Genomic DNA, 27,402 nt, shown 5'->3' on the forward strand with positions numbered 1-27,402 from the left:
CCGCGGCGCGGGGCCGGCAGCTCGCGCACCATGGCGGTGCTCCTGCGCTGGCCGGGGCAGCTCCTGGCAGCCGTGGTCCTTGTGCTGCAGCCCACGGGGAGTCCCGGTAAGTGTTGCTCCCTTGCTCGCTTTCCTTCCTTCTGTGGCTCTGCTTTGCTTACGGATCAAGTACGGAACGGCCGGGTTAGCAAAACTCAGCGGGAGACCTTGAGCTGAAGTCGCTGCTCGCCTCTTTGTCTGCCCGATGCTCTTGTGAGGACGACGGGAACTCGGTGGCTGCGGCGAGTTGCCCCTTTCTCCTCTTCAGCTGCACCTTTAGATGCTTGCAAAGAGCCACCCAAAATTCCCAATGCTTTTCGGAAGTCTTGCGTTGGGACACAGGGTACCGGTGTTGGGTACAGCCAGCTCAGACGCTACGAGCTCGTCCCTGAGGCAGCCCGCAGCCGGACCTCTTGTCTGTGAAACTTCTGCTCTGGAGCTCAGAACTCGTGTCGCAGGGAGCGTATCACCCTCTGCCTTGATTGTCCGTGCGGCAGCTGAGAGGTTCCCAGGGTCGGAGGATGTCCTTACGGTCTGGGCCTGAAGATGAGGGTGGTGGTAAGATGGGGAGAGTCAATTAGACAGGTGATAGCCGTTATAATTTAATTAAAAGGGCCGTAGTTAGCGGTTTGAGCGGTGTCGGGTCGATACCAAGGTTGATGAGACAGCCTGTAGAGGTGCTGAAGGTGGCTGTGGAATTGTTGTGCGTCAGGCTGGCTGCAGGACAGAAGTGGGGGGCTGCTGAGTAGTACACGGCTCCGGGAAGGGGAATCACTCACAGTTTCTGCCTGGAAGTTGACAGTTCCTTTAAAACCAGGTGGCCTGAGAAACTTCTCCAGTGCGTGCAGCATCCCCAGCGCCTCCCTGCAGAGGCGTCTGCTGCCCCCCGGCTGCCAGCTCTGTCCTTACACTCTTTTTATTTCATTTTTTTTATCATTCGCGGTGGTTCTCAGAAGTCCATTGTCCCAATTCAAACGTAACACCCAATACCCATGTCCCAGTACCTAAGCTGGGGCCTGGGGAGGATACGTACAAGTGGGGTGATGCTCTTTCCACGGGCGTTGGTACCAAAGGCAGCATCGTCAGCGCTGCCCCGGCACGGCGCGGGTGTGAGGGTGCCCGGGATGCTGCTGTCCCGGGGTGTGAACCGGGTGTGATTTTAACCGAGACGCGCTGTGTCTTGGTGACCTGCCAGCATCTCCTGTGAGGCATGAGGAAATCCCAGTTATATCTGCCTTCAGTTTTCTTTGTTGTTACAGTTTGTGACCAGCCCTGAAATATTTCTCATGGGAGATAAGGACAAAAAGGGGGGGGGGGGGGTGTGTTTTGTGGGTTGTTTGTGGGTTTAGTGGTTTTTTTGGGGTTTTTTGGGGTTTTTTTTTTTTTTTTTGAGACATCAGTGATGTGCGTGTGCGATATGCAGTTTCTGGAGAGCCTCTTGTTTACGGTAAAGCTGGAGATTGGGGTGCGAGCACCCCGGGGTCACCCTGCTCCTGAGTGCGCAGGCGAGTTGTACTGCAACCTGCCAGAGCGAGGGCAAGGGCAGAAATCGGGTTTGATGGTGTGTGATGGAAATGCTCCACATCTGGAGTCCTGCTCAAGCGTGCTTATTAACCCCTCATCCCTCGGCTTCGGTCGCTGCGTTGGTTAAACCCGTCCATCGTCTCTCAGTGGACAGAGGTGTGGTGGCGGTCGGTCCCATAGCTGTATTTGGTGAGAATAACAAAAGCCCCATTTGTGTGGGGATCCACAGGGGTTCAGTGTCCCGTCCCAGACATTTTGCACGGACAGCTGACGCCGGCGCAGAACTTCACCTACGGCAGCACCGCCACGCTCGAGTGCGACGCCGGCTACGTCCCCGTGGGTGCCACCACCATCGTGCGGTGCCTGGGCAGCGGCAGGTGGCACCCACGGGTGCCCGCCTGCACCCTCGGTACGTACCGCTCTCTGCTCCCCTCGCCTCGTCTCCCACGGGCAGCTGCCTGCCTGTGCTTCGCCAGAAGCACGAGCAGCGTTCGCTGGAGAGGGCTCGGAGGGTGGGCGCCGCCGCGAGCCGCACGGCCTGACGTTGGTGGGGGGGTTCCCCATGCTCTTTCATCTCCGCTGGGCGACGCGGCATGAGGCTGTCCGGCCTCGCTGCAGGGAACACCCGCTGAGAGGCAGAAGCGTGGAAAAATTAAGACTCGCTAGATTTGCATCGTTCGGTGAATTTGCCACCGTTATTTTTTTCCATTTCAGTTCACCCCACCACACCCCACAGCGATGCTCAGTGCCGCTGCTGTCCCTTGCTGGTTTGGGGGGTTTCTACCCTTGCCCAAGGCTGGGTTCCCCCAGGCAGGGCTCAGCTTCGTCCCCTGCGGGGCTGTGGGGCAGCTTCCCGAGCTCTGAGCATCCATCTCACCCCCTGCTCTGGCACCAGGTCGCTGTCCCTACCCTCCCACCGTCGACCACGCAGACCGAAAGCCTCAGCGCGAGTTTCCAGTGGGGACCACCGTGACCTACTTCTGCAGAGCCGGGTACGCTTTGCTCCCCGACGTCTCTCCGATGACCACTTGCCTGAAAAATTTCACGTGGTCCGTAATCCCAAAGCTTTGCCAGGGTAAGTATGCCATTTCCTTCACTTTGCCAAAAAAGCGTCAATTTAATGGTGTGGAAATAACATTATTTTCAGAATACCCACTAGCGCTGCCGTGCCGCGAGGACTGCATTGAGCAGAGCTTTGGCTCTCGCTAATAATAATTTTGCCGTTCGAAGGGTAGCATGGCTGAAAAGAAATGATGACGCAGGGATGCAGCCAGTAACACATCATCCCTGCAGCACGATTTATAGCCAACGACAGGGCTCAGACCATTCCGTCTTTCAAGAGAAACGGTTGCTATCACAGAATTCCCATCCCTGAGCACGCCAGGTCCAGTTAGTGACGTCTGTCAGCCTTAACAGGCTGCTGGGCAGGTTTTTTGGGTCAGCAAGCCCCCACGGTGGGAAAACACCCCCGTGCAAAAGTCTCCTGCTCTCCCCTCCCCACCCAAACCATGGAAGCTCTTTCTGACGCTGGTGTTCCTCAGTGGTGCAGTGTCCCAGCCCGACCATCCGCCACGGGAGAGAGGTCAGCCCCAGGAAAGCTGAATACATCTTTGGGCACCAGGTGGACTTCCAATGCGACCTCGGCTATGTGCTGAGGGGCAGCCAGAGGATCCAGTGCTGGTCTGACGGGACGTGGAGACCCCCCGTGCCGTACTGCGACAGGGGTGAGCGTCGACGGCGTGAGCGCGGCGGGGGCCGGGAATCGTGTTTCTGCAGCGGGGGTGGGACGGCAGTGAGAAAATCGCGTGACATGAGCATCGCTTCGTGGAGAAGGTGGTGTTAGGAAAAGTGGTCTGAGTCACAGCGTTAAACGACTTGAATGCTTTCGTCTTCTATCAGAACTGTCACTGGTTAAAGGTGTTGGGTCACGGGGCTTGCAGCCGTTTTTCAGAGGACTGTTCAGGGGGTTTATGACACTCACAGCTCCCTGACCCCATTTATAAGCAGGATCATTTCTCACGGAAAAGAGGAGGGGATAAGGGAAGGCCAGCTGAAGGGGAGGGGATGGAGGCACGTGCTGTGATACTGGGGCCGTGCCGTGCCATGCTGGTTAGCTGGGTCCATCTGCGAACAGAAGCGAATCCAGGGCAAAACCTGGTGAGAAACGAGGAAGATGTTGAGAAAAGCAACCCTAAGTATAGAAATGGAGAACTGGCTTCTCCTGTTACTTCCCTGCACTTCTGTCTCCCTGACTTAATTCTTCCTTTATCCTCTCACAGTTTGTGATTCCCCTCCACAAATCGCCAACGGGCAGCACTCCGGCCTGGGAAGAGAGCAGTTTCCCTACGGCTTAGAAGTAAAATACACCTGCGTGCAGGGTCTGTCCCTCATCGGGGACGACTCCATCTACTGCACCTCCGAGGACGGGGAGAACCTGGCGTGGAGCGGCCCTGCCCCGCAGTGCAGGGGTGAGCGGTTTCTCCTGGGGTGACGGCCGTCAGGGGGTCAGGAAGGGGGGGCTCCGCCTGGATCCCCGTTGTCCCTGGGGACGGGCAGCAGCCAAACCGCCGCTCCCAGCTCTGCTCTCTTCCCGCAGTGGTTCGGTGCCCCAGGCCCGCGGTGGAGAGGGGAAGGATGACTCCGCAGCGGTTCACCTTTCCCTACGGGGCGGCCGTGCGGTTCTCCTGTGACGAAGGCTTCGTGCTGCAGGGCGATGCCGAGAGCCGGTGCCTGGCCGACGGCGCCTGGCACCCTCCCCTGCCCACCTGCCGCCCAGGTGGGTACCGGCTGGGAGCCGAGCCCGCGGTGGTGCAGAGGTCGGGGTGCAGCGCTGCGTAGCTTTACAAAAAAACCCCTATTGATGCTTACCAGAAACAGGTGAATTTTTCTTGCCAGCCCTGTACAAAGGAGGCTCTAAGACAGGTCAGGAGACACCGGCGCTATCAACTTTCTCTCCGGTGCGCGTCCTCACTGACAGATGTCCATCCGCAGGCTCTGGCACGGAGCTGCCTGAATGGAGGTGCTGTCAGAAACAGCAAATGCGTAGCACCTCTCAGGGGCTCTTCTGACCTTCACCCTTCCCTCTGGAAGGCCTGGGGAAGTAACTGTGCTTTAATATTTATTCTCACAGCTCCACAGATTTAATTCACCTGCACTGGCTCCGTCTTCTCAAATTTTTTAGGTTTTTTTTTCCTACCTACATAATGATGACCCTCTTGCTGAGCTGCCTTCTGCTGTGGGTTTTCCTTTCAGTTCTGTGTCCAGAACCACAAGTGGCCAACGGGAGGCTGAAAAGCCCTTCGGAGGGTAAAACGGGGTACGAAACAAATGCGACGGTTACGTTTGAATGCCTTCACGGATACCACTTTTCAGCCGACGGAGACCCGTCCGCAGAAAACTCTCGGACAGCCACCTGCTTGCCAGATGGCAACTGGACCCCGTTGCCCAAGTGTGTAAGTACCACAGCCAGCTGAGCTCCCGGGTGGATGCTGCCTGACTTCTGGTACGGAAAATAACTGCTGAGCCGCTTAAAAGCCTTTGCTGTTTGGTACCGACGGGGGATGCAGCCCACGCCGGGGCAGAGCTGAGGCGTGGGTGGCTCTCTCTGCTGCGGCGCAACCTTACACGTGGTTTTTTGGGGTTTGTTTGTTTTGTTTTGCTTTTTAACAGAAGAAAGAAGGTGATGCTGATGTATGCGAAGAGGTTCATTCTATTAAAACCGTCTTCGAATGCGGTGTGCCTCAAGCTGAAGTGAAAACTCTGCTGGAAATACAAAAGCTGTTTCTGGAGATTAAAAAGCTAAAGGTGGAACTACAAAACTGGAATGAGTGAGTCCTGTAACGCACTGTAACGATCAGCTTTCCTTTGAACACGCAGCTTGTGTGGCCACAGTATGTGTAAGGCAGCTCTCAGTTATTTTACAGTTCAAGCTTGCGTGCCAGAGAGAGAACCAGAGTATGGGAGATTGTTCTTGTCACGCTAGATGCTAAAGCAGAGAGGGGTTTTTGCTCTTTTCCTTAAACCTGACCAGCTTTGCTATGTAACAGACGTGTTATTTCACGTTTTATATTAGGAAGCATAGTAAGAAACTAAACTTAGCTGCTTTGAGTCACTGTGCAAACTGTGCTAAGCCGAGGGAAGGGGGACTGAACGCCACGGAGGCGAACGTCCAGCTGAGCCGAGCGGCCGGCGGTTCCCTCTGAAGGTGCCTCTGCCGTCATCTTCCCGCCGGTGCCTTGCGCGCGCGCCGCACCCGCTGCCCACACCCCGCTCAGCCCGTCATGGCATCGGCATTGGCATGCTGCTGCTGCCTAGAAATAGCAGTGACGTGAGCGTTTAACGGCGCGGTTTCCTGGTAGCCCAGCTCGTGATTTCCGCTCACCTAGTGAAGGGCAGCGACATCTAAGAAGTGCATTTGTAAAGTCTTCTGTTCGCTCATCCCTGGATTTAAAAGAGGCAACAGGTCTCTGGCCCAGCGCTGCTGTGCTGGTGTCGTCTTCCATCTCCCTGTTTCTGCCAAGCAAACGCTAAGAATAGATGTTGTCAGTTTAAGTACAGAGAATCGGGCAGCAAAGCTTGTTCTTATTACTCAATAAACGCCGATCAATTTATTTCACTTTGTGATGCAGCAATTACTCCTTCCCCGCAGGATTGCAATAAAGACGGAGGTGTAACCTGGCTCTCTTGTCATCTGTCCCGCTGGCTGTAAACTGGGCAGATTTCCAGACTGGTCCAGTGGCAGTTCTGACCGAGAGCCCTGGCAGCCGGGCGGTCGCGGTGGGCACGGTGCAGCAGGCAGCCGCGCGGCCGAGGGCACCGTGCAGCGGGGCTGCACCCTCCTGCGCGACACCTCGGTCCCCCCCGCGCCGAGCTGCCCTGGGGCTGCGGGCAGAAAGAGCCTCAGCTCCCAGCGCGAGGCTCCTCGGAACCCGTAAGCGTGAATAAGAGCTGGGTGCTACGTCCCGTGTGTGCCTAAGGCCGTGTTTGAGCAGTCTCGGCTGACGTCCGATGGGATATCTCAGAGCGTTAGTCAGAGCGCAGATGTATTTGCTCGCACTCATTCCTAATTACAAATGAACCTGGCAGTCAAGGAAAAAAAAAAAAACAAGAAAAAAAAAAACCAAAAAGGATAATGCTTTCTTTTTTTTTTGTTTGTTTCACTAATTCTGCTTACGGGAGATCTGTGGTGCGTTACCTGCCAGCAAATCACTCAGGAGGCATTTTCTTACCCTGGATGCAGCTTGGGGCTGGGTGGGGATCTTTTTGGTCCCAGCAGCATTGGGTTTTGGTAATGCTGTGCTAGTCAGCACTCACTGCTGGTCTCGGGTCAAATGAAAGGGTTGAGTTTTCCCGAGCCGGTGGATGAGAGTTGTCCTCCACCCCTGGCTGCTCTGCGTGTTGCTGCCGGACGGTTCGGCTCCCTGGGTGTCCTGGAAAGGTTCCCACTGCTCCAGAGGCTTGGCAGAGCGTGCTGCTGCTGCATCTCCTCCCAGCTTCGGAAACAGCCCCTTGGAGCCGGCGCTGCTCGACAGAGAACAAATTGCTGCAATGGTGTCTGGAGAACCAGGACGGGCGAAGCACCCAGGCACCCTGAGCTGCGGGGCGCTCGCTGGGGCGCAGGGGTCCGGCCACGCCGTGCTGCTCCTGGCCTTGCTGGGGCTCCTGGGCGTGCCAGCGGCTCATGGTGAGTATGGGGATGCGGGATGTGTGGGGAGGACCAGCGAGACCTGCCCAGGTCCCTCCTGGCTGCTCAGGTGTTGCGGGGTGATGCCACCCCTCCTAAGCCTGGGGACCCCTTGCCTGATGCTCTCAGGGATGCAGCCCTGCCCGGTGCCTTCTCCCAGAGCAGAAGCCTGGTCCAGCCCAGCTGTGCTCCTGGGATGCTCGCTGGGGCTGGAGAAGGGGCCCGGGGCATGGGGTCCTCACCCAAGGAGGTCTTCTTCTGCTGCAGGTGTCTGTGGGCCCCCACCTCCCATGACCCACTCCAGACCGTCCAGCGACGAGCATGCCAGCAGCTTCCCGGTTGGATCCAGGGTGACGTACACGTGCATCGGAGGCGCCATCAAAATCCCCGGGAGGACGGACACGGTGGAGTGCCTGCCCGGCGCGCGCTGGTCAAGGCTGCCCGAGCCCTGCGGCCGTAAATACCTCCTTTCTCCAGAACGCGGTTCCTCTGTCCGTCTCTCGCTTGGCTTAAAATTTCTGCCCCTTACAGCGGCTGCGCTGCAGCGGCACCACCCCTCCCGGCGACGTACAACCCCGCTTCCCTGCTGCTCGGAGCTGCCGATGGGCACGGGATCTGTGCTTTTCGAGGGGGTCAGCCGGACGACGGCTGGAGCCCGGGATGCTCGCACGTCTCCCGAGCCCCGGCTGGCAGAGGCTGCCCCACGACACGCGTGCGTAACTTATTTCCCACTGGCAGCTTCACCTGTGCGGTTAACGCATCTTCATCTGCGCTTTGCAAAAATGCATTTGGTAGAGTAGCAGCCTGGTTACAGAATTAACCTGTGACGAACATGAGGAGCTTTCCAAAAGCACCACAGTGAGCGCGTTTCTGTGGGTCCAAGGGTTTGGTTTTTTTTGCATGCCTCCCGGAGAGCGGCTCTTTCAGGCCCGCTTTCCTTGACTGCCAGGGAGCTGCGCTGCCCCGACGAGGCTGCGGTTTGCTGCCCTGTCCAAGACAGACGAGAGAATTAATTTCTTTCCTGTTGGGACCAATGTGAGCTACGTCTGCCGCCCCGGCTACGAGAACACCTCGGAGAGTTCCCCCACCAGCACCTGCCTCGAAAACCTGACGTGGTCGGAGGCGGCTGAGCTCTGCAGGAGTGAGTAAATCCGCTCTGCCCCGCTCCGCTGGCCGAAAACCAGCTGCGGAGCCCGGAGCGGGTCAGGTACCGCGTGCTGAAACGCAGCTGGGTCGTTCTCATCCCAGCAGCTACAATTAACACAAATTTGGGTGGGTATTCCTTGGCGCTAATATTTAGGACTGAACAATGGGAGTATTGATTTTCATGTCAGTAAATATGTTCCCATCTGGGCACACGCACAGGACAAAGGCGCGTTTGTAATTTTAGCGTTTCTTTGTGAAATCCATGTAATATTAAGACCGATGATGTGGCAGCAATACATCTTTCACGGTTGAGTGACTTAGTGCCAGTTTATTGAGATGGAAACATCTCTGCAAATATTCTCCCCTCCCCTCCTGCGAGATGCTTCCCGCTGTGAGCGCGGAGCCCGTATGGGATCCACACCTTCGCCGACAGCCGAAGTAAAACGCTTGGGGTCCGTCGGGTGCGGCACTCTAAGCCTGCCCTCGTTTAGCCTTTTTTCTTTCCCCATGGCCGTGTGTTCCCTCTAACGGCGCCCGGTTCTCCGGCAGGGAGGTCCTGCGGCGCGCCGGCAGCGCTGCCCGGCGGTGGGGTGCTCGCTCTCACGGACCTGCAGTTCGGGGCGAGAGCCGACGTGTTCTGCGAGGATGGGTGAGTGGCGGGGCGACGCCCCGAGCTCCCGCACGCCGGTGCCGATGCGGGAATACAGACACCGGGCCAGCGCCGTGAACTCGTGGACGCGGGCCGGGCTGCTGTTTCACAATGTACCACTCCACGGCGTTGCTCATAGCGCAGAGCACGGGGCTGCTTTTCCCACTTGAACCACAGCTTTGGGCTGGGAAGGAGTAAGGCACAGCTGGAAAGAAGGGCCTGGGGTCTGAATTTATGGCTGGCTTTGCAAGTGTGACCCGGAGCAATTTTATCCGCCCCAGGGCATCTATCCCAACGCAACTGCTTGCAGCATCAGTTTATAGGTTACTTAAAACAGGTTACTTAAAATATGTCACTGTAAAATACTTGAGATACAGTGGATAAAAAGGGGTTATGTTTGACTTTTAAAAATTCAGTGATGTTCTGCTAGAAAAATTGCAGTGAAGCACACTTTCCATCACTTGACGGGCTGACTCACGCTTTCTGCCTGCTTCCAATCAGGGCACAGATGCAGCAGACAGTACAAAACTGAAGACTCCAGCTAGTATTCCTCCCTCCCTAGCAGGAGCCAGCTGGTATCATCAGGCTTGTTCTGCCAGGCTGAGCAGCTGCAAACGGAACTTTTTTTTCCTCCAGATATTCCCTTAGGATGAATTCCAGGGAAATGACAGCGCGTCCCACCCTTCTGGGGTTCGGTTAGTCTTCGGCAACACACATCAGGGTGGAGGGATAACGTTATCCATCTAAGCAAGATCAGATACTAGACATCATCGTGTCCCAGGGATGAATTTTTTTGAACGGGAGGATGTAGTTCAGGGATTGGGGAAGGTGTCGGTGCTGTCAGAACAACATGTATTGGCTTCCAGCAAGCCCATCCAAAAGCCACATTAACGAGATGCAGGTCCCTACTGCCCCTGGCTGGTCCCTGCTAGCCCTCGCTACGTGCTCCGCTAGCCCCAGCCACCAGCTCTCCCGGCCTTGCGATGGAAGATGCGCTCTGCAATGAGGCAAAGGAGAGCATCGCCCGAAAATAGGGATCCTGGCAGAGAGCAAGGTGAAGGGGCTGTCCTCGAACCAGCACGTATCCGCACGTCTGCTTGCTTTAAAACTGCCTTTTCTGCACTCCTGGTCATATGGTACCGGGGAAAAATATTGTTCTCAGTTGCTGGATAGTTACGCTAATTTTCCTTTTCTCGTGTATTTTCACTCAGGTACAAATTACACGGGAGTAACTTCATCCAGTGTCAGCTTAAAGGAAATGATGTTGAATGGAGTAAACTTCCAACTTGCGAACGTAAGATTAATCCCGCCTCACTTTTCACCTCACTCCAGTAGCTCCTGCACACTGATGGCCAGTCCAAACCCGTCTTCACACATTGCTTTTGTCGATATTACGTGGCAAATGCCACCAGCGCTGCAGCTGAGAAATGCCCTTTTTGCTGCTGACGCTGTATTTCAGCAGTTTCGCTCCCAAAAGATCAACTTATTTTCCTGTGATGTAAGGTAGCGGTGAAGGTGACGGGATGAGATTTTGCGGAATCATGAGCCAGGGCACGGGAAGTCGCCTGTTTATTCGGAGTGAGAGGGAGAAAATGTGACAGCAGAAACAAAAGAGAGAATCCAGACAGAAGGCAGTGCTGGCTACCCATCCTCAGTCATCCAGAAAATTTATTCTCTTCAAGGATCTTAGGTGGAGTCAGGAAACGTTCTGCAATTTCATTATTACCGAAGCTTTTTGCTTGTGTTGACCTTCTTTCCCGCAGTAATTACCTGCTCCTCACCTCCTCAAATTACCAATGGAAAGCACGATAGCGAAGGTGTCGAAAAATTTACTTATAACTCAACCGTGACTTACAGCTGTGACCCTGGCTTCCAGCTCCTTGGAAACGCGAGCATCCGCTGTACGACTACGGACAAAACAGACGGAGCGTGGAGCGGAGCTGCGCCTGAATGCAAAGGTGGTTCCAGCCCAGTTTCGTATTTATTGAGAGTTCGGTATTTAGCGTGCACCAGCTTAACGTATTGTGACGGCTTAGCGCAGGACACGTCAGGCGTAAGTCAGGTTGCAATTTTAAAGAGAAAAAAATGCAGTGCTTGCTAAAGTGAGAGAGGAATGAACGGTCTGTGCAAGAAGGCGTGGTGCTCCTAGCAATCCTTGCTCTTTCCACCCTAGAGAAAAGCACATCTGTCAAACCTGGAGCAAAGGACGTGGAAAGGAGTCCTCCTCCCCAAAGTGAGTTGAAATGATTCTGCACTGAAGCAAGCCCCACGCTTCCCAACTTAACGTGCTCCTTTACGACATTCCTATGAAAAAGCCGTTTGATGAATTTCACACCGCGATTGTCATTCTTTCAGATTCCCGTGGCAATGGCATCCAGCCACCTAAGAAGGCTTTCACATTGGAAATGAAGCTCAGCCTTTACAAAAAGTCGCTCCAGAATACCGTCTCCTTCTCCCATTCTTCTTCCTTCTCCAGGACACAAGGTCAGTGCCAGCGGCTCGTTCGGAGTTCAGGGGAACCCATCAGTGGGACTCCCTGGTTACTCCCAGTCCTGTGCCTGGAGCTTTCAGTTTTTCCCGTGTTTCTCTTCAGTGCCAAGGGGCTGTGCTACCCCACCGTTCAGATTTGTCGTGCCTTTGTACAAAACCCAAACTTACTACTCTCCTGGGATGAGCCAAGGATCCGTGTGCCCTCCAAAGTACATGGGCATCTCTGGCATCCTCCCTCAAGCCAGCTGCTTTGAAAAATTAAAACGGTCTAAAGTTGCATCATTCTGTGGAAGTGAGTGATTTTTTTTTTTTGTCATGTTCTTTTCTTCTGTAAGTTTTCTCTGTATAATTCATGTTTTTCACTGGTTGGGCATCTGGTTCAAAGCTCAGGTTTGACTGCACTGACCTCCTTTTCTCAAAAAAGGTTTGTTTTGTATGAAATATACTTTCACTTGTCAATTGTTTCCTTGCTCTCATGTGTTTTAGAGATTTTGCTCAACCCATTTTTTTTTTTTCCATATTGGAAAGCCTGAGATAACTTTACACCGCGTAGCCTTTAAGAGTGCTGGGGCTTCTGTCCTCGTCCCAGCACTAACATCAGCCTTGTTCCTCACCAGCGAGGTCGTGGGCAGCCAGGAGAAGCCGGACGTGGCAGAAGTGCTGCTACAGCAGGTTCCCCATCCGCTGCAGGGGATCGTTGTACCCGTAACGAGGGTGAGTGGCGGCCGCGGGGGAACCGGTGCCTGTGTGGGAACCACAGGCGTGGAAATTGGAAGTCATAAAGACAAAACGCGCACCGCAGGGTCTCGCTCCCCAGCTGGAGGCGGGATGAGAAGCATTTCTCTGGTGTCAGGGTCAAGCGGGACTTGCCCATCCCTGAGCCACGTCTCTTGAGTCAAAACCAGAAAATCTGTCACCCTTTTTGTGGTGGATTTTGTGTGTGAAGCCGCGCAGCCCGGGGCTGTTACACAAACGCGATGAGGCTGGTGCCTAAGCCCAAGTCCGGAAAAGCCCCCGCGCAGGTGCAGCGCGGCCAGGAGGGATTTTCCCCATTGCTCCATGATTTCTCAGTGGTGAGGTTTGAGCCTAGCATCGCCAGGCTGACGTCCGAGACCAAGCCCCCAAGGTATTTGTCTGGGCTGTCAAATAAAGAATCCCACTTGCGGGGTTACAGGCAGGGCAATGGGGCTGCGGCTTTGGGCACGTGTGGAAGCGTCTGTAGGACAGATGTTGTGTGGTATCGGTGCATGAAAAGGGCTCCAAGAAGGGTTTTGCAGGCCCTAAAGGAGATGAAGTTTGGTGATACTGGGCCTGTCGTAGGAACAAATGAAGGCTAGAAGCATCCTAGGTCATACATTATGGAAGGAAAGAGGAAAACTTTGTCCTTTGATTTTGCCTAAAAATTTCTACTTTATTATATAACTTCAGAACAAAGATGGATTTAAAAATCTCTTCCTGTTGGTTTTTCTTTTTTTTTTTCCTCTTTTGCTATTCTTGGCACTTCTTCAGGAGATTTTATCAAAGCAGCAGCTTGACACACGGTCTAACATGTCAGAAATTCCGCTTTGCATTCTACTTCAGGAACTCGGCTCTGCTGCCCCAAAACACGGGTCCTGCAAAACCAGCCCCAGAAGGCTGGAGCAAGGGATGAGGTGGGGGAAACGGAACGGTGCCTGGAAACAGGCTCTAGTGCTGGAAGGAGGAATTCCTTTGGGCCTTTCTAAAGTGCGGTGCTCAAAGTCACCCCCAGACTGGGTGGGATTTTAAAAATCTGGGCAGAAAGCTTAACTCTCCTTGAAACTACAGCTGGGCTGATCTTCACGTGGACATTTCCTTACCCCAGGGTGTGTGTGCAGCTGGTGGGAAGCACGACGGCAAGCACACGGAAAGATTCATCTGTAGCTTTGAAGCAGTTTATTTGTGACGGGTCTGCCCTCCCGCAGCGATGCCGTGACAAAGGGACTCCCGTGGAAGAAGTCCGGAGAGGAAGCATTTGTACTTTCCCTGCGTGACTGCAAAGAGCCCGGGCACAGGCTGCTCTTCCTGCCATTTCCCTGCAGCCGTGGAGAAGACACGCAGTTAACCGGGATCCCATCTACCTGCAGATTTTGTTATCTTTTCAAACAAAAACTGCACTGTCAGCATAAAGCGTGGAAACCCTTTGCCACCTTCTGTTTCTGAAGCGCCCCGTGCAGTAGTCGTTCTTGTTGGGACTCTTACACTTTGCTTTAAAGCAAAGAACAAGTTAGATCAGGTCTGTCCCACGAACGAAACATCTTTTTAATTGTGATACGTTGTGATGTTCCAAGAAATTGATTGAAAATTATGCAAGAGTTGGCTGCTTCCCATAGTTCCTTCTCCTATCCCAGTTTTTAATTCTTTCAGCAACTTCCCCCTAACATCCTGAATCCTGTTAGAGTTCCCCACAGCTCTGACCAGCCCTTTTTTCAGGCTGCAGGTGGGAAGCCGCAGCTTCTCAGAAACCCCTCCGACCTTCTGCAGAACTTCTGACGGAGCTCGGTTATGCCACAACCCATCTTGGTGTTTCCACAACCGCCCGTTTCCTTGCTCGCTAGCAACGCCGACCTGCTGCCACCACAGTCGCCGCAGAGACGCAGAGTCAGAGGACGGGCTGTAAAAAACCCAAATTTCTCTGCTGGGCTGAGCTGCTCCCTTAACTTCCCAGGAATTTCTGGCTGCAGCGCAACCCGGTTGCAGATACACCCATGATGGCTGCCAGCAGCGTCGCGCTGAAAGCAAAATATTGACTTCCCTTTCTTACAAAGTTATGAGCTCGGGTTTTTTTTTTTTCAGGAAATTACAGTACTTCACACCCTAAATTGAATATTGACCTTTATCTTTGGTACTTTAAACACTTTCTTTAGCAAAAGCTTTTTTTTTTGTATCAGACACAAGCTCTTTGCAGTGTGTATTTCTGGTCAGGCTGTGTAAAAGATAACAGCCAGCAGCGGTTTGTGTGTCTACCGATCTCGTATTTGAAGGAGCTACTTCTGCTTTCCAAAGGGAAGGCAGCTCTGTGATGCTGCAGGCTGTGAGCGCACCGGGGAAGCCGCTCCTAAATCCGCTCTCCGGTGTCGTCATAAAGCAACGGAGAGACTGGGAATGTCAGATTCATGTTGCTGGCTGCTTATCCTTGTCCTACACCCATATCCTCTGCCCTACTACAACACTAGTTGCCTTGTATTTAGGTGCCTTTTGGGGGTTTTATTTACATTTACTAATAAAGGGTAATTGTTTATAACGGATAACCCGTGAATTCAACTGCCTACTGTTCCCTTTTCATATTTTATGCTCTTTTCTGGAAGGTATCAGCTTTTAGAGATATCTTGACAACGGTTCGACTTGCTGTTCAATCCGTTCTTTATCAACACTTATTTTTTTTCTAAATAGCCTCCTAAGCAAGTTTAACCCTTTTTTTTAAAAAAAAAAAAAAAGCGCGGGCCAGGCTCCCCTCCGCGGGTGCCGTTGCCATCTGCCCAGCCCGATTTCTGCAGCGTGGGGAAGGGGTGGCGCGATGAGATAAAGCCAGTTGCCCTCGGTGGCTCCCAAAAAGCGGGCACAGCCCCGCTATCGCCCGGTTCAGCTGCCAGGGCAGCTCCTGCCCGGGAGATTTTGATTCTCGGTCGGTTACTGGGGCAAAACGGGGCAGCAGAGGTGGGTGGCGGAGGGACGGGCTGGTGGGATCCGGGCGGTCTCCGCAGGTACGGATGTCCCTGCGCGGCCTCGGGTGCAAGGGGTTACCCTGGACTCTGTTAGCGAGGGGATGTCACGGCAGAGTACGGGAGTTGGCTCCTCTGCCCTACGCGAACCGAGCCGCTCCCTGAGGAAACTCGCTATTACAAGATGCTGTTGCCAAATACTTCTTAACGCCTCGCTGCTGAGGTCACTGCTGTAAGCCATTGCAAGAGAACTCCCCAGCATTTAAAGCTCTTTTATTTTGTTTTTTTTTTTTTCTTTCTCGATTAGCAATTTCCTCTTGTATTATGCAGCCACCATCCAAATTCAGACCCCAGGTGACCAGCGACCTGTAAAAACACGTGGCTGAGACATCTCCATGGAACTTGTCAACGTGTTTACAAGTAAGTAATTTAAAGGAATACATTATCCAGGCTGCCTGACGCCTCCCTCAAGAAAACACCTCTTGGCCTTGTTGCAAATGCTTTTGTGCTGGAAAGAGAAATAAAGAGGGAAAATAAAAGTAAAAAAAAAAAGGTAACTTGGAGCTTCTCAGTGGAAACATCGCTGTTTCCTGGATAACAAAGGCAGGTAGAGGAGGGCAGGGTGCTGCCGGCTGCCCTTTCCTCGGCGTGGGGGGACACGTGGCCCTGCAGCAGAGCAGAACGGGGCAGCAAACACAGCCCCAGCCCTTCCCTCGGCTCTGCCCCCCGCCCCGCGGGCAGGGGTCCCAGAGCAGCTCTGCTATCGGCACGGAGCCAGGGCAAACTGCTCCTGTGCCCGGCTGGGCCCGAGGACATTCCTCAGCCTCTGCGGGCAGCGCGGCGTCTCGTTGGAAGAGTTTTGTGTCTTACTGGGACAGTTACAGTGGAAACGCTGGCATCCCTGCTACGTGTCGTGCACGGGTGCTGACAGAAGCAGCTCTGAAGTGGGGCCGATCTGCAGCCCTCTGGGACCCTGTGCACCCCTCGGGCTGGAGCAAAGCCCTCTTCTCTCCTCTCTTCTTGAGGAAAACCTCTAATCACTGAGGTTTGCTCCTAGGGACGGGGAGGTGACGTTGGAAGATGGTTTTGGTTTCGGGGGGCTGGTGCCCCGAACTGGGCCAGAGAGTGTTGGAGGCCCTGGGGAAGATGCGGGAGGGTGAAGATGGGGGAGACCCCGGTGAAGATGCAGCTCTCGTCCCCCCGTGCAGCAGAGCCGGTGCTGGGGGACGAATGGGACCTTTCCTACCCCTCCCAGCTCTGGGTGTGCTGCAGGGTTCACAGCCCGAGCGGGCGAGACCCACGTGCTGCATCTTTTTGGTGTTTTGAGAGAAGGGGTTAAAGAAATTTTCGTGGATGTGGCCTTGATTAGTTACAGCTGTGCATACTAAGACAAATGGTGCTATCTGTTGTGTAAATTATCAGAGGTGGGAAGTCTTGCATTCCTCACAAGGACAGTTCCTGATAAGAACCAGGGGGCCTGGCCCCTCCAAGAGCCAGCTAAACCGACCCTACGGCTTGGATAAGAGCCCAAACATAACTGCGTCTGCAGGAAAACAAAAGGTTACTAGCGGTGACGAAGAGGAGTCACCTATCTTCATCGAGGAACCCCGACGACCACCACCACGGGGCACTGCGCAAGCGCAGGTGGGGGGAGTTTATGGAAATGACCCCTTGGGACTAATTTTAATACGAAGCGGGGATAGCTCATGCTTCGTACGAAGGTAGGCATAGGTGTATTGTGAAACTTCATGTGTATGTGACACCTGGCTGTATACGTTCAAAGTGAGGTGCCGCGTCAGGCGCGCACGGTTTTGGCGGCCCGGCGCTGTAGTAAAGAATACCTGCTTAATAGTTACGTGGACTAGTAGGTTTCTCTTATTTTAGCTTTTTCGGCTTCAGTTTTTTCCTTCTTCTCCTTCGGGACTTGCCAGCTCTGGAGAGCAGGGGTCTTCACTGGAAGGTGCAGATAAAGGATTTGAGGGAGAGGACGGGGCTGGGGCCGGGGGCAGCAGGTTGCTGCACAGCTGCGGGGGCTTCCCCCAGCCCACGCGCGGCCGCGGCTCCCACGCGTGCTTTTGAGCAAACTCCTGCCTCCCTGCGCGCCCCGGGCGGGGCCGGACGGGCGGGGCCGGACGGGCTGGGCCGGGCTCCGGGCTCCGGTCCCGGGGAGCGATGGGCTCCGGTCGCTGCCCGCTGCTGCCGCTGCTGCTGCCGCTGCTGCTGCCGCCCGCGGCGTGGGGTGAGCCCACGGAGGGGGCTGGGGGTGATGGGGGGGGGGGGGTGTGCGGGGAGACCTGGCACCGTGGGGGTGCGCTCCGCGTGTGCGTGCGCTCTGGGTGCGTGGGTGCTCTGTGCGTGTGCCCACTCCGTGTGCGTGGGTGCTGTGTGTGTGTGTGTGTGTGTGTGTGTGTGTATGTGCTCCATAGGCGTGTACACTCCATGTGTGTGTGTGCACTTCGTTTGCGCTCCGTGGGTGTGTCCACTCCGTGTGCGTGGGTGCTCCGTGTGTGTGTATGTGCTCCACACGTGTGTGCGTGCATGTCGTAGTTCAGCCCCGATCGGGACCAGACTACGCAGTCTGTCTCTCGCTCCCCCCACCCTCCGAGAGAACAGGAGGAGATGATATAAGAAAAACGGCTCGAGGTTTGAGATAAGGACGGGGAGAAATCCTCAAAGTTACCGTCACGGGCAAAACAGACTCGACTTGGGGAAAATTATTCATTTATTACTACAAACAGCAGGAGAATGAGACAGGGAACAAGATAACCTCCCCCCACCCCTCCCTCTTCCCGGGCTTAACATTATCTCTACTACCTTCCCCTCCCGAGCGGCACGGCGGGGGAAAAGGGAATGGGGGTCGCGGTCAGTTCATCACACGTTGTTTTACGCCGCTGTATCATTGTCGGGGGAAGAACTCCTCGCATTCCTCCCCTGCTCCAGCGTGGGGTCCCTCCCACGGGCCACAGTCCTTCGTGGAACTGCTCCGGCGTGGGTCATCTCTTCCACGGGGTGCAGTCTCTCTAGAACAGCTGTCCCAGCGGGCCCTCCACGGGCCGCAGCCTCTTTCAGGCCTCCACCTGCTCCGGCGTGGGGTCCTCCACGGGCTGCAGGTGGATCTCTGCCCCTCCGTGGACCTCCATGCGCTGCAGGGGGACAACCTGCTCCACCATGGTCTTCACCACGAGTTGCAGAGGAATCTTGGCCAGAAGCCATATTACTCCTCCCCCTCCTTCTTCACTGACCTTGGCGTCTGCAGCCGTTCCTCACAACAGGCTGGCAGACGCCTCTCGGGATCCTTTTTACATCTTATTCACTTCTCATCTCCTCTCCACTTCTTGCAGCCGGGCCGGCCGAGTTGGGCCCAGTTGGCTGCCCGGCGGGAGGCCAGAGGGTGAGGCCTGCAAGGCCCATGAGGCTCGCGCCTCCCCCCTCTGCCCCCTGCTCAGCTGCTTCACATCTTCTCCTCCTCTTTTTTTTCCTGTTTTCCCCTACTTAAATACGTTATCGCAGAGGCGTTATCACGGGACATTCTGCTACCAATTGGCTTGGCCTTGGCCAGCAGCGGGTCCACCCTAGGCCCGGCCGAGTCCACTGAACAAAGGGGAGCGACTTCTAGCAGTTTCCTACAGAAGCTACCACCTTAGGCCCCCCTCACTAACAAAACCAGAACATTGCACGTCACGGGCGCGTGTGCCATGCTGCCCTGCGGACTCCGCGTGCGTGTCAGTGCTGTGCCCCGCCCAGGGAGCTTTCGCAGAAGCCCCACTAAACCCAGTTCTGTTTTGCTACAGGGGACTGTGGGCCCTTGCCCAGCGTGAACCACGCGAAGCCCCAGGAGGACACCAAACACCAGGGGAACTTCAGCGTGGGCTCCAGTATAACCTACATCTGCCTCCCGGGTTACGTTAAAAGCCCCTCGCTGCCAGACACCATACAGTGCCTTCCAAACTCCCAGTGGTCCACCCTCCGGGAGTTTTGCGGCCGTGAGTATTTCACTTTCTGTGGAACGAGTTGCTTAGAGGCGCGCGCTGCTTGGGGAAACATTTACTGCTTTAGCAATCGCCGCGCCGGGGTTTCCTCATCCGACGTGACTCACGATCGAGTTGCCAGAGAGAGAATCTCTCGCCGTCCCTTCTTCCTAATTCTGCTGAGGCCGCTGGAGCTGCATGCAGGCGCTTGCGTGTCAATAAAAATGGATCAGTCGCTGGGGCAGGCAGAGGAACGAGGGCCAGGACGATGGCGAAACGCTGGCCCGGCTGACACAAGGGTTAACTGAGCCGGGAGGTTTGGCACTGGGGATCTGCACCCTCAGCAGGGCAAACTGCCTGCCCTTCCCCGCAAACTGCCTGCCCTTCTCCGCAAACTGCCTGCCCTTCCCCGCCTCACCGGTGGCATTGGCAGGGGAGCTGACCACTGCGCTTGTGAACGATTGTAAGGGGGCAAATTTTAACATTTTAAATCTTTTTCATTAAATAGTCATCTAGGAATGATGACAAATTACCAACCACTTTCTTAAAAATATTTGTGGTATCCATGTTCTTAGGGAGGCTTGTGCGTTCTCACCTGGGTTTCTGTTTATATATAGTTGAAAGCAAAATATTATGATTTTTGCTGGGTAACTGTACGCTTTGGTTGGCTTTGTTGTTGCTAGGTAGCTGTCCCATCCTGCCACGTCTGCCTTTCGCCAGGATATCCCAAGCAGACCAAATGCAGAATTTTTATCCTGTTGGTGTCACGGTGAGGTACGACTGTCGCCCAGGCTACGAGAACACCACAGGCCATCTCCTCACCAGCACGTGTCTGGACAATTTAACGTGGTCAGCAGTTCCCGAGCTGTGTCAGAGTGAGTGTCGCCGTGTCATTTCATTTTTTCCAACATCCTCCCACAGCTGCACCCGCAGCGCTGCGTTCCGAGTGCCGCGTCTGATTTGTATTTTAGGATTGCTTTTTTGTGCTGACGTTTAGCATGAAATACCATCAGTTGCTTGGTTTGACATTGCCATGCTGTCATGAAAAGTGCCTGTGGGGTTTTTTCCCATCCTTGTAGCATCCTAAGGATAATTTTATTCTTTTTTAGAGAAATCTTGCGGTATTCCAGCGAATCCAGAACACGGCAAAGTTATCACAAACGATCATCTCTTTGGTGCGAGAGCAGACGTGGTTTGTAACCGTGGGTGAGTGCGAAGCCAGCTGCCCCCTGCATCCCAGTCGCCTGGCCAGCGTCACTGGTGTGTGAGCCAAGACAAGGGGCTCTGCCTGCCGGGTCCTTGGCACCTCTCTGGGGTGACGTGTTCTTGGTTGGTGACCACAGATTTGGGGATGTGCCTTTACCCCTGCAGGTACACGTTAAAGGGAGCGTCACCCAGCATCTGGTGTTACCTAAGAGGAGATGGAGTTGCCTGGAGTCAGCTTCCAGCTTGTCAGGGTAAGTGACTGGAAATACCAAATATTCCAGCTCAGAAATATCGAATCATGCATTGATTTTACTAAACGAAGCTCTGGAAGGGAGCCAGCTGCTCCTGCGGCCACTGCAGCGCGAGCCCGGGTGCAAGCAGCCCGTGGGTTTTCCTCCCGTCACATCATGGAGAAGAGCATCGCAGGGCTCACCTCCCAAACTCTTTTTCTTTTTCTCCCCCAGCTATTTCTTGTCCTCCACCTCCACCTATTCCCGATGGGAAGCACAACGGCAATGGTACAGAGGAGTTCACATACGACTCAGTGGTGATGTACGCGTGTGACCCCGGACTCCAGCTTTTGGGAAACAAAACTCTTCGTTGTACAACAGACAACGGCGTCAACGGTGTCTGGAGCGGGTCTCCTCCCGAGTGCCGGGGTGGGCGTTGCTGGATAACTGTCCCGTTCTCCAGTAGTTTTTCTTGCTGTGTGGTTAATTAGCCCTAATTCCCTTCTCTCGGAAGGGGCAGGACCCCAGTCTGGACAGGGGTTCCCGCAGGGTTTGTTCCCAGGGGAGCGGCGTGTGTCAGTAACCGCAAAGCTGACGGAGTAAACCTCGCGATGGATTTCTATCTCGTGTCCAGCGAGACCCGGGCAGTAAAGCCGAGTGGGACGGCAAGCTCCCCTCTGTCCGTAGGGCTTTTAGTGTCACCCAGAGGTCCCCGTGTGACTTCCACAGCTCTCGCTCTGGTAGCCACAGCTGCACAGGCTGGAGGCCACCTGCCCATGCTGCACTGACTCCTCACTGAAGTTATTTTATGTATTACATATACATGGAGAATTATCTAAAATAGAATTCTGAGTGCTTTTCCTTTATTTTTTTTTTTTTCTCTCCATAGTTGGCACTACAGCAACACCAAGCCAGACTGAATCCTTGGAAGAGAAGACACCGGAGGATCCTCACTGGCTGGGTGAGAGTTCAGGAGAGGCTTTGTGCCTCGGGGTCGTTTTTATGGCTGTAGTGGCACCCAGGCTGGGCACCTGTGACCCCGCGTGCTGTTGGATTTCGGCCCTCGCTGTGCCTTCTTCATTTCTTTTGGTGGGTCCATCTCCCAGTTTCTAAGGGGTTCCCACGGCCTTATTCCCTGGTCCAATCCCCTTTTCTCCCTGCTCCCATCCGAGTGACTCCTGATGTGATACGGGGTAGGATTTTTGATGCTCGAATCAGAAACCACTGACGTTATCGTGGCCATAGTTGGATGTTGCTGCAGGTGGAGGCAGCCTGGTACAGACCTCCGCTCCGTCAGTGGGGAGAGCCGGGCTGAGGGACTCCAGAAGAGCATAATGATGTGTGTGGAAGTTAATGACAAGTTAGTTTAGAGCATTTTGTCCTCTCAGCAGTGTTAGGGTTGTCTGGGTTTGAATAGTACAGTTCTGTGGGCATAGATCAAGGAACTTCCCTATTTAATTGTCAGCATTGGTAGCTTCGATTTTTTTTTTTTAACATCAATTTCATTATTTTCTTCTTTAGCAAGTATCCTCATCCCTTGTTGCATTGGTAAGTAGTTTAACATTAAAAATACACTTCCCTAACCCAGAGCTGTTATTTGCTGTTCAATACCTGGAGTCAGTGGTTTTGATTTATCCAGTTTACTGCCCCTCGGACTCAACGTCTCTGGTCGGGATTCGGGGGTTTCTCTGCTGCTGGGTAACGCAGCAGCACGGAAGCAACCGGATGGATTGGCTGTGTCTTGGTATAAAATGTTACACCAGCTGGGGATGAAATGAAAGAAACCAGCCAAAACCCGCCCTGTCACCCTGTGATTGATAAAGTTGATTTAAAAGGCCTTGGCAGGCACAGAAAAATAAGAGATTAGTGAAGCTGGGAACATCCTTGTTGCAAAAGAGATCAGGTACTAAAAATGGTGAGTATGTTTAAAACACAAAATAAACAGGTGCTGGCGATAAAGGCACCAAATAACCAGAGATCCCACCCCTCAGAGGACCAGCGTGGCACCACGCGTAGCAGCGGTTTCTGTCCTGGGTTCAGAGACACCGCAGGCGTCCGCGTTGTTCCGGCTGGGAGCGAGCCGCTGCGTGGTGCTGGGCAGCCCCGGAGCAGGGGGTTTGCTGCCAGTCTTCTACCAAACTGCAGTATTTAACTTCAATTACTTCCAAATTCGTTGTTTATTTTTAAATTTTATTTTTTGCTTCTTTGTTTCTTAGTTCCCCCAGTAGCCCTTGGAGTTCTAGCTGGCATCATCATGAGATGGAGAGACAACAGAAAACAGTAAGTGAGCCTAAGCGGCCCCTCGTCAGTGATAATTTTCCCTAACGATAACTGGTATTTCCTTTCAAGCTCTGACAGATAGTAATTCCCTTCAGTACGTATTTGTGTGGTTAGTGCTGTCATTCCATGTTGCTAAGTTGGTTTGTTTTATTCTATAAATTTTCTCCGTTCTGTCTCTTCAGCTCTTACAACATGCGTTTGCAGAAGCACGAGACAAAGGGAAGGGATGCACCGATGCACCCAAAGATAACGGGCGATCAGAAGCAGCTTGTGCCGTGGCATTCCTATTTTTGGTAAGCTTGTTTACCAAAAGCTTGTGCCTCTCTTCCAGCTGTACCCACGGATCTCCCCGGGGTTATTTCTAGCTAAGAACCTTGCCATGCCTGACCACACCGGTACCGCGCACCTTTGTGAACCCACTGCTCGCCGAAGGGGCGACGGCTGCTTCTGGGGAGGGCTGGGTGCTCACTAGCCGCTCTCGGGGCTTGGCCGGAGGGATTCCCCCCATCTCTCTCCTCTGCAGCCACACGACGAGTTGCCACGTGTGTCCCGCCTGCGAAGAGTGGCTGCACGCCGACCTGGCCCCCGCCGCTGAGCCCGCGCCCCACGCCTGTGCCACCTGCGAGGACTGGCTGGCCGCCCAGCCCGGCGCACCGCGCACCTACTTGGTCTCCAGAATCGGCGACGGGGAGAGCCGGAGCCCTGCAGGCACGAGGTACCGCGCCCGGCCGGGTACCAAAATTCCTTTGGTCCCTCTAAGTCTAGTTCTAGCCGTAGAAAGTATTTGCTATTTAGAAAAAAAAGCGGTACCGTAGGGCAGTAATCGCTCTCGGGAAGTCGCGTGTCCAGGCGGATTCAGGTTGTCCTCTCTCCATCTCCGCGTTCAGCTCTCTCGCCGAAGCCGCGGACGTGCTGAGGGATGAGGGCGCAGGAGAAGCCGTTCCAGCACGGAGTGAGGCAGAGCAGCCCACGGACCACGGAAGGTCTGTCTTCTATCTTCCACTTAAAAATACACAGATGCCATGGTGGGCTTGAGGAAGAATCATTTCAGAGCAGAGCAGAACTGGGTTTATTCAATTTGAGGAGAAAATAAGGGTATTCTGCACCTCCTTGTTCATTCCCACTTTTTCCCCATCTTGATACTGTGCTGAGTATTATAGCATTTAATTACTTTTAAAACACCAATCTCTCTGCTTTTTTTCCCCTCAAACAAAGGTGCTCTGGACAATTCTTGTGCTTTGTTCTCTCAGTGCTTTCAAAAGTCGTTCAGCATCGCCCGTCTTTCTCCCGTTTCCTTCCTTGGGTTGCCCAGACACCTCCTGCAACGCCCAGTGTGCGGGGCTGATACGGAGCCGCCCTCCCTGCTCCCCCTCTGCTCTGTGAGAGAAACCCCAAACCAAAGCGTAGCTGGGTTTGCAGGTTGGAGAAAGCGAGGTTGGGAACTGGGGGTCTGGCTATGAAGAGGCATAGAAACATCTCGTACGGCTTAGCAAAGCAAGGGAGGTTTGTGACCGAGCTAATTCCCCGTTGAGCCTGCAGGCCAAGGCAGGTTTTCATCCTGGGACGGTTCCTCCGTACCAGGGGAGATGGAGGTGCCCAACCTCACGGTGATTTCTGAGTGTCCCTAGAGATCCTCAACGCACATTGTCCATGGTCCTTCTCCACAGCGACCACCACGTCTGCCCTGTCTGCGAGAACTGGCTGCGCGCCCACCTCGGCCAGTGCCAGAACCGTCCCGCAGCGCCTGAGCAGCGGCCGGAGGGACCCCACCGGCGGGATGAGTGGTGAGTGCGGGGCGGCCGGTGCAGGTCAGAATCATTAGGGTTGGAAGGGACCTTTCCAGGTCACCCAGTCCAACCCCCCTGCCAGGAGCAGGGACATCTCCAACCAGATCAGGTTGCTCAGAGCTCCGTCCAACCTGGCCTGGAATGTTTCCAGGGATGGGGCATCCACCGCCTCTCTGGGCAACCTGGGCCAGTGCTCCACCACCCTCGGCGTAAAAAATTTTTTCCTAATATCCAATCTGCAGCATGGGCCCCTCTGTTCGCATCAGTGCCGAGTGCTTTTTCCACCTGTGGTTAGTTTGTCTCGGGCAGAGCAGTGAGGAGGTGAACAAAGCGATGCTCTACGCTCAGTTTATTTTTCGACACTTGCCCTGTGCTCGCCCACAGAGCTTCCTTAACAGAGTCACCATTGACAGAGGCAAAGTCAAATAAATATTTGGTTAAAATAAACATGGTTTGAGGTGCGCATCTGCCTGCCTTAGCTTTTTACCAGTCATTTGTTTCCTGCTGTTCCTTGCTTTTAGCCCTAAACCTGGAGGAGCTGTTTCAATTCTGCACTTGAGAGTTGCTGCCTGTTTGAGTTTAAAAAGTTAATATCTTCGAAATCGTCAATGAAACCAGCTTTCGTGGGTGCCGGAGCCGGTGCGGTGTGGCTTGGCGATGAGCAGTTCCCCACAGGAACCCGTCGGGGCTCACCCTTGGCTCTGTCTCCACAGCCCGTGGGGTCCCGTCTGCCTTCCCTGCGCTGACCGCCTGCACCTCTCCCTTGTCCACAGCGACGTGGCGGGCTGTCCCGTGTGTCCCCTGGCCGGGGAGGGGACCCTGGCCCACCTCGTCCCCCACCGCACCCCCGGCTGCCACGTCTGCCCCGTCTGCGCGGCGCCCACCCACGCGCACCTGTGCCAGCCCCGACGGTAGGGACCCAAACCGCCCGTGGGGTCACCGCGCCTTGCGGCCACGGTGCCACGAACCCGAGGCTGCGAAGGCCATTCCTCCCAAAACCCGGGGGCTGCGGCAACGAACCCTAACTAACTGCTGGTTTCCCCCTTGCAGGATAAATGCCGCAGCATCCTGAGCGGCACGAAGCTGGTGGGAGAGAGGAGAGAGGGGCTGCGCTGCCTCCCGACGCTGCAGGGATGAGCTGAGTGCAGTAAGGCAACCTGCAGGCAAGCGGCTTTGGAAAGAAGCAGGAAAATCAAACATACTTCAAATTCAGCTCCGTGTTGGTTCGCTACCTACTCTTTTGTTTTGGTGTGAAAAAACTATTTTTGCACCTCTTGAAGTGAGGCTTGAAAAATTCAGTAAATATCTCTTTCCACTAGGAAAATCATTTCATAGCAGACATCCTCTTTGCACAATCTTGCAAGATTTACTTGTATTTTTTAAACTACTGTTTTACTGAGGTTCTTTTACTAGTGTGCACATGCAAAATTTGTGATATTTATAGCAAAACTGTTTTATAAAGAAAAGGAATATAAAATAAGCAATACTAGGCTTGGGTGTTGTGGGTTTTTTTTAATTAATTTACTAATCAAACCTTCTCCTAGAGCACTTTAAATGGTCCTGCAGTTTCATTGTTTGCCGGATGTGATCACCGCTCAGGTAACTGCTGTCGCTCAGGTAACTGCTGCTGCCGTGTTGCGCTGTAGTCCGGGGCACCTTTCCTGGGAACTGTGAGGACGGAGGCAAGGCACTGCGGCTGGAGCAGAACCCATTTCCAGCCCAGGCAGTACCAGGGCAATACTGGGGAAGGTGCGCGCTCCTCTCCGGGTGTAATGCAGCGATAGGACAAGGGGTGATGGCTTCAAACTGGAAGAGGGTAGGTTTAGATTGGATATAGGGAAGAAATTCTTCACGGTGAGGGTGGTGAGCTGCTGGCACAGGCTGCCCAGAGGAGCTGTGGATGCCCCGTCCCTGGAAGCGTTCAAGGCCAGGCTGGATGGGGCTCTGAGCGACCTGGTCTACGGAAGGTGTCCCTGCCCAGGGCAGGGGGTAGGACTGGATGGTCTGTAAGGTCCCTTCCACCCCAAACCATTCTGTGATTCTATGAACTCGCTCTCAACCAACCCCAAGTGTTCCTGCACGGGTCGTGCTGGGCATTCGGAGGGTTTCACCGACTGCACCCTGCTTGGCGTTCACCAGCATGTCCTCCTTGATTTGTTTTGGCATGACAACAAAATTAACAGCAATAACACAGAAGCTGTAAAAATTGCCTTTCTGCTTTATTGGTGTTTGCCAAGACAGTGAAGTTTTTGGTGTTCTGGCAACAGGCTGTGCCATGGGCAGGGCAGAGAGGCATCGCACAGAATCTCAACCCAGTTCCGTCACTGGGTTTGTTACTGGCCCTGGGATGCGGCACGTTTCTGTGGGCTTGTGCCGACCTTTGAGGAGGGCGAGGTGATGGCCATCTGAACGCTTTCCCCGTTGGTCCTCGCTCTGGACTGTGGCCCGAAGGTAGCGGGTGTTGGCTGGGGGTGCCCAGCAGAACCCCAGCTCACCTTGGACCTCGCCTGGTGACGCAGAGGGAGAGGCGCGACGTGGAGAAGACGAGGACGCGGTGCCAGCCAGGTGTGGCAGCAGGACAAGTGCTCCTGGAGCTCCGGGAAACCACGGTGAGCCCGGGTGGGCCCCGGGTTGCCCTTGAGCTGAGGGGCAGGGGCAGGGCGGTGGGGTGGACCCACGCATCCTTGGCAGCATCCCTCGGGGGTAAGGCACGCCAGCCT

The 27,402-nt window shown here is 54.4% G+C and overlaps 3 protein-coding genes across 6 annotated transcripts; all 3 read left to right on the plus strand.

The window, feature by feature from the left end:
- The first annotated feature begins 30 nt into the window (after positions 1 to 30).
- Positions 31 to 6,171, plus strand: LOC147598011 (membrane cofactor protein-like). The gene is made up of 9 exons (XM_086765958.1): positions 31 to 106; positions 1,041 to 1,103; positions 1,793 to 1,972; positions 2,459 to 2,638; positions 3,105 to 3,287; positions 3,843 to 4,031; positions 4,160 to 4,339; positions 4,816 to 5,015; positions 5,233 to 6,171. Exons 1-9 carry the CDS (start codon positions 31 to 33, stop codon positions 5,392 to 5,394), a joined length of 1,413 nt encoding a protein of 470 aa, XP_086622084.1. The 3' UTR covers positions 5,395 to 6,171.
- A 939-nt stretch (positions 6,172 to 7,110) lies between these two features.
- Positions 7,111 to 14,791, plus strand: LOC147598012 (complement decay-accelerating factor-like). 2 transcript variants are annotated; one of them, XM_086765374.1, is made up of 11 exons: positions 7,111 to 7,246; positions 7,514 to 7,702; positions 8,196 to 8,387; positions 8,942 to 9,041; positions 10,253 to 10,335; positions 10,805 to 10,999; positions 11,215 to 11,274; positions 11,397 to 11,525; positions 11,635 to 11,823; positions 12,149 to 12,245; positions 13,041 to 14,791. In XM_086765374.1, the coding sequence occupies exons 1-10, from the start codon at positions 7,111 to 7,113 to the stop codon at positions 12,238 to 12,240; spliced, it is 1,365 nt and encodes a 454-aa protein (XP_086621500.1). In that variant the 3' UTR covers positions 12,241 to 12,245; positions 13,041 to 14,791. The 2 variants fall into 2 exon arrangements, with proteins under 2 accessions (XP_086621500.1, XP_086621499.1); XM_086765373.1 differs by having other exon boundaries at positions 12,149 to 14,791.
- A 1,120-nt stretch (positions 14,792 to 15,911) lies between these two features.
- Positions 15,912 to 26,173, plus strand: LOC104483176 (uncharacterized). Of its 3 annotated transcripts, XM_086765365.1 has the most exons (16): positions 15,912 to 16,256; positions 16,636 to 16,932; positions 19,003 to 19,194; positions 19,863 to 20,054; positions 20,289 to 20,385; positions 20,551 to 20,636; positions 20,850 to 21,044; positions 21,505 to 21,576; positions 22,137 to 22,163; positions 22,832 to 22,895; positions 23,078 to 23,188; positions 23,419 to 23,610; positions 23,783 to 23,878; positions 24,563 to 24,679; positions 25,396 to 25,593; positions 25,733 to 26,173. In XM_086765365.1, the coding sequence occupies exons 4-16, from the start codon at positions 19,919 to 19,921 to the stop codon at positions 25,752 to 25,754; spliced, it is 1,413 nt and encodes a 470-aa protein (XP_086621491.1). In that variant the 5' UTR covers positions 15,912 to 16,256; positions 16,636 to 16,932; positions 19,003 to 19,194; positions 19,863 to 19,918; the 3' UTR covers positions 25,755 to 26,173. The 3 variants fall into 3 exon arrangements, with proteins under 3 accessions (XP_086621491.1, XP_086621492.1, XP_086621490.1); XM_086765366.1 differs by lacking the exon at positions 15,912 to 16,256 and having other exon boundaries at positions 16,365 to 16,932; XM_086765364.1 differs by lacking the exons at positions 15,912 to 16,256; positions 16,636 to 16,932 and adding an exon at positions 17,360 to 17,450.
- Positions 26,174 to 27,402: the final 1,229 nt, after the last annotated feature.

The sequence above is a fragment of the Chlamydotis macqueenii genome, chromosome 23 (genome assembly GCF_036417535.1).
Source record: "Chlamydotis macqueenii isolate bChlMac1 chromosome 23, bChlMac1.mat, whole genome shotgun sequence".
NCBI lineage: Eukaryota > Metazoa > Chordata > Aves > Otidiformes > Otididae > Chlamydotis > Chlamydotis macqueenii.